The following is a 6,000-nucleotide window of genomic DNA, read 5'->3' as shown; positions in this document are numbered from 1 at the left end:
TTTTTTCCGGAACTGGGGATTAAACTCAGGCCCTTGTGCTTGCCAGGGAAGCGCTTATTCCACTGAGCCATCTCTCCAGCCCTACAAGAAGAAATTGAACAAATCCTTTCAGAGTGGACTTTCTCCATTGGACAGAAACGTAATTGAATCAGCACCATTCATAGTAATGTGGGTGAAAGGAAATTCAGTTAAATCTAATGTCTCCATTTAAATTGAATAGGAATTTAGTATATCTTAAAGTATACTAAACTCCCCCTCTGTCGTCTTCTTTGCTTTCTTACTTTTCCCAAAGAAGAAAATGTTCAGGATTAAAATACTAAGAAATTAAAGTAATAGAATTTAATAAGTAACCTTTTAAGGTGATGTATTTTGAAATTATGGCATTATTATCTATTACTACTAAGTGAACAATTTGTAAGATATTCATATGAAGCTAATACAATTATTTTTGTTAGTACAAATTTTGTATCACTATATTTATTTAAAAATGGGGAATGATTTTGTTAACTAAGCTGATAATGAGATATAATGTGAAGAATTTAAAAACTAAAAATTTAGTTTGCCAAGCCATACCATATACAGATATGCTTTATAAAAAATGATTTTTCAGGCCGAGAATATAGCTCAGCAGTGTAAATACCTGCCTGGCAAGTGCAAGGCAAGCGCAAAAGTTCAATTTCTGGTTAAAAAAAAAAAAGTAAGTTTATTTTGATTAACAGAATTTGAAGAAAGTATCCTAAATTGAAAATTATTTATGTATAATATATCAGAAATGTTTTATTCACTGTAGCTTATTTGAAATTTAAGGTGAAATTAATAGATCAAGAAAATTACATGATTGAACATTTAGAATATTTAATATAAACCTTATAAATTTGTATTTAAAATACTTCAGGGCTTTACAAAATTTATATTTTATTAAATACAATATTTTACCTATAATCAGCCCCAGTTATTTTTTATCCTGTATTTCCTGAACCTTCACATTGATCTATATACTTTAGCCCTTTATTTTTTTTTGAGACAGAGTCTCATTAAGTTGCTAAATTCCTCAGACTGGGTTAAAAAAAACTTGTGATTCTCTTGCCTAAGCCTGTAATCTCCAAATAGTAAGTAGGGTTATAAGCATATGTCACCATGCCTGGCAAGACTTGGTTTGTAAAGTTCTTTTTCTATATTGTATTTCTTTTTGTGGGGGTTATGTCCCCTTTGAACAAATTTTACATTTGCTGAGCATGGTTGTGTATGCCTGTAATCCTAGCACTCCAAAGGCTGAGGCAGGAGGATCACTGTGAGTCTGAGGCCAGCCTGGGATACAAAGTGAATTTAAGAGTACCCTGAATTGCATAGTGAAACCCTGTCCAAAAAAAAAAAAAAAAAGTACATTTAAGCAAGGTTTAATTATTATTTACTAGTGTTTGCCATTTTTTCCCCCTCTAAACCACAAACCCAAAAGAATTCATGGATTTTAAATTAAGAATTACTGCCCTAGTTTCTTTGGAAAGTTTCAATACTTTAAAGTTAGATCTACTGTATTATGAAAAAAAGTTTTGTCTTTAGATTTCATGCTCAGGAAACCATACTTGAATTAAGAAAATTTTGGTTTTTGTGGGTGGTGGTGAGTGAGAAGGGAACTCCATGAAGGCCTTGGGCACACTCAGGAATACAAGGTGGTGGGATGCTGCCTGCCCACCCCAAAGTGCTGCATGCCGCCTCTCTGTCACATGGGGATTTTCGCACCCAACCATGTCATGGCTAAGTCCTGTTTCTGGTACTTCGTGTCTCATTTGAAGAAGATGAAACAATCTTCAGGGGAGATTGTCTACTGTGGGGAGGTGTTTGAGAAGTCTCCCTGCGGGTGAAGAACTTTGGCATCTGGCTGCACTATGACTCCCACAGTAGCACCCACAACATGTACCGGGAGTGCAGGGACCTGACCACGGTAGGCACCGTCACCCAGTGCTACTGGGACATAGTGCCCGGCACTGAGCCTGTGCCCACTCCATCTAGATCATGAAGGTGGAGGAGATCACAGCCTGTAAGTGCCCCTAGCCTGCTGTCAAGCAGTTCCATGACTCCAAGGTCAAGTTCCTGCTGCCCCACTAGGTCTTGCATCGCCAGCACAAGCCCTGCTTCACCACCAAGAGGCCCAACACCTTATTCTAGAGGCAGTGCCAATAAACTTGGTGCCATTCCGCAAAAAAAAAAGAAAATTTTTATTTTCCATAGATCTTCAGCACAGAATTAAACTTATTCCTTACCAGCTATTTTTTAATATGGTTTGCTTTTTATATAAACATGTCATTTAAAAATTAATGTGCATTTAAAATTTCAACATTCTCACACAACTATTTAAAAGGATTTATCTACATATTGTATAGAAAGAAGGAATATACTAACAGTGTAGATTGACTTTTATCTAAAGTGCTTAGGGGCCAGGGAGATGGCTCAGTAGGATAAGTGCTTCCCTGGCAAGCGCAAGGGCCTGAGTTCAATCCCCGGTTCTGCATAAATAAATAAATAAATAAATAAATAAAATGCTTAGGCATGGGCCAGCAAGATAGCTCAGTAGACTAAAGTGCCTGATTAGGCAAGCTTAGGCAAGTGCAGGGACCAAGATCCTAGCACAATGTGCCTTGCCATCCCTGGCCCCAAGAATGGGCTGAGCCAACCACAGAGTACAGGTCGACCACAGAGAGAGATGGTTGTAGTGGCAGTGGCATAAGCCTGTAATCCAACAGTGGGGAGGCTAAACAAGAGGATTGCTATGAATCTGAGCTACATAGTGACACCCTATGACAACCAAATACATTAAAAAAAACAAAACAAAAAAACCTTAGACTTGTTGGTTTCCTAGAGATTTGGACAATATAAAAGGAGAGGCAAGCCATGAAGAGCTTGCTGTCTTAACCTTCCACCCTGGCCCATGCTGCTCTTCCCGGATGCAGTGTGTACTTCTATCTTTACTATTTTCCTCTTTTTATTTGGCACAAGCTTGCACTGTAGAGCTAGTTTCTATCCACTTTTCACTTTTTGCTTCATTGAACATACCTTGCCACTGCTTTTAAAAATGTATTATAAAATAAAATAAAATGCTTAGGACTAGAAATGTTTTATATTTGGAAACATTTACATGTACATAATAAAATGTCTTGGGGATTGGACCCATGTCTAAATGTAGAATTCATTTGTGTTTCATACACACTTTACATGCCATACCTGAAGGTAATTTTACACAATATTTTGCACCCAAATTTTGCATGTAACTTATCACAAGAAGTCATTCAATATATAGTTTTAAACTTATGGCATCCTGTTGGCACTCAAAAAGTTTTGAATTATAGAATATTTTAGATTTCAGATTTTTATATTAGGGCTGCTCGACCTGTATTTTCTTAAGGAATGACCATTTTTCAAGCAATGCCTTTTAATAAGCTGTACATTATATTTTGAATCATTGATGCAGGGATGAAGACATGCAAAGTTTGGCTAGTTTGATGAGTATGAAGCAGGCCGACATTGGCAATTTAGATGACTTTGAAGAAGATAATGAAGATGATGACGAGAACAGAGTGAACCAAGAGGAAAAGGCAGCAAAAATTACAGGTTGGTATTATCAATATTAAATAAAGGTATATCTTTTTTGCAGAATTGAAAAATTCATTCTTTCTTCCTGGGGGGAAAATGCCTTTAAGGTATTTTTTTTTTCTTTAAGCATTTCTGATAAACCGTTTAGTTCTCTAAAAACTTTACATGCTGATTATAACTTAACAAATTTTAGCAATTAAGATCAAGTCCTAGTATAGTCAAAAAATATGAAACCTTCTTGAATTTTACTATAAAGCAACTTAAGTATCTTTATGTTTCTTTTCTCAGTGTATAGATGAAACCTCTGTAGTAAAGATTGGCCTTAAAGGGATGGCAGGACAAAAACAAGATGCTTTGGTAGCTCTTCTATATCATGTACATTTATTAACATGAATTATATAAATATTATTTTAATTTTATATATATATATACACACAAATTATATATTTGTTTTTCTTTTTGTATCCAGATTTTATGCATCTATCCTTTCTAATTGGTTTGATCAAATTACTAAGATGTTAAATGGTTAGACCCTCTTCCCTCTTTATTTATTTGGTTAGTAAATATTTTTTGGTGTCCTGGGTGTAACAGTTAAGAAATTGAAGTTATACTTTCATTATTAGGATGAAAATTAAGCCCTATTTATGTATTCCTTTCAGCTAATTAACTACTATAAATTTCTGGTTTTACATCTGTTGACTTCTGTCATGTGTTCATGTACTGATGATACCCTACTTGACAAAAGAATTTGAGGCAGAAACTCAAATCCTTTTATCAAGTAGGGTATTGATCTCATGGGTCACCACTTAACTCCTTAAATGAAAAGATCCTTAACTATCTCAACTCCAGAGACCTTTAGTTGTGCTCCACTTTTAGGAGTCTGTCATAATATACTGATTAGATTATGTACAGTAGTAGATGTTTTGTCACATGGGAATTTTATGAATCATTAGTTCCTAATTTGTGGTTGAAATTTTCATTTTTTGACCAAGAATGTTTAGGACAGTATGTTTTACCATGCTCTATGTGTATTTATTTACCTTTAGTTTAATTCAAATAAAATTTAAAAATCTCTTGCATTCATAGGAAATTTTTATAGAATTTTTCTTTGTAGTATGCATATATGACATGTTTTTAAAATTTTGTATAAATACCTTTTTACATCAGTGTTTTATTTATTAGATCAGAATTCACATTTATATTGGTGTTTGTATTATTATATTTTTATACAGTTTATCAGTTTAAGCAATTTTAGGGCTGAATCATTTAATCATGGTTTATTCTCAAAACTTTATTCTTGTTATTTTATTTTAAACCTTTCTTTTTTTTGGTGGTACTGGAGATTGAACCTAAGACTTTAACACTGAATGACATATCCACTCTATTTTAGTTTTTCTTTTGAGACAGGGTCCCACTAAATTACTCTGTTAAGACTGTACTGGTACTTGTGATCCTCTTGCCTCAGCTTCCCAAAGTCCTAGGAGTACAGGCATTCACCTCCACACCTGGCTTTAACCTTAGTTATTTTATAAATATAACCTTAGTTATATTTCTCTTATAAATAGCATGTGGTTGATCTAACTCTATTCTTTTGTCCTTTAATAGTTATATGTCTTGATAATGAATATACTTAATATCACTTACATTACTTGTTTATGCTTTTATTTGAGGCCTTATTATTTTTTCTTGTCTCAATCTATATTTTGCCACTCAGACTTTTTTATTTAAACATTTTAATTGAGTAATTTAGAATATATATATATATATATATCCTATTTATACTTTAGACTATTTTATCTAAAAAACTGAACCATTAAGCGAATGATCTATAAATGCTAACATTAAATCTATTTTTATTAGTACATGTTTGCAGTATGTAATGATTACATTTGTTACAGGGAATAAATTAAAACAAAATTTGTCAACTTTTTGTGTTTGTTTTGTGGTTTTTATTTGTTGTTTGTGATAGGGAGTCAGTATATATTGAAGGCTGGCTTTGATCTCATAAGCCTCCTCCCAAATACTGGGATTATTTTGTGTACCAACACATGATTTGAACTCTCTTCTTTCAAGGATATTACTTTTAATAGAATACAGATTTAATTAATGCATTCAACAGTAATTTGATTTATAGCTAAACAGTGCTTAAGCATGTATATATTCCTCATTTTCTGAAATTCCTACATGAGCAGTAACATCATTCTTTTAAATCTCTTACATTAATTAAAGAAATTGTTATAATTTACAGTCATAACTTGTGATGATTCAAGATTGCTTTGAAGTACTACTATTTTGTGTTACTGTTTACTTGTTGGTTTTTTTTTTTTTTTTTTTTTTTTTTTAATTTAGTACAGGGTCTACAGGGTCTCACTATACACATTGGACTCAGTGGTCCTCCTGTTTTCAGCCTCC

At 33.4% G+C, this 6,000-nt stretch overlaps 1 protein-coding gene and 1 pseudogene across 8 annotated transcripts in view; both read left to right on the top strand.

Annotated features, from left to right (window-relative positions):
- Window positions 1-2,166, top strand: part of LOC105742837 — a 3,088-nt pseudogene extending 922 nt beyond the window's left edge.
- Window positions 1-6,000, top strand: part of Ehbp1 (EH domain binding protein 1) — a 386,641-nt gene that overhangs the window by 169,576 nt on the left and 211,065 nt on the right. For all 8 annotated transcript variants that reach the window (XM_023720824.1, XM_023720823.1, XM_023720828.1 and 5 more), the window contains exon 7: window positions 3,467-3,606. In XM_023720824.1, the coding sequence (XP_023576592.1) occupies window positions 3,467-3,606 (140 nt within the window). The remainder of the gene's footprint in view (window positions 1-3,466; window positions 3,607-6,000) is intronic.

This window comes from Octodon degus, unplaced genomic scaffold, assembly GCF_000260255.1.
Source record: "Octodon degus isolate 3935 unplaced genomic scaffold, OctDeg1.0 scaffold00078, whole genome shotgun sequence".
NCBI lineage: Eukaryota > Metazoa > Chordata > Mammalia > Rodentia > Octodontidae > Octodon > Octodon degus.
This window is presented reverse-complemented; position numbering and strand designations above follow the sequence as displayed.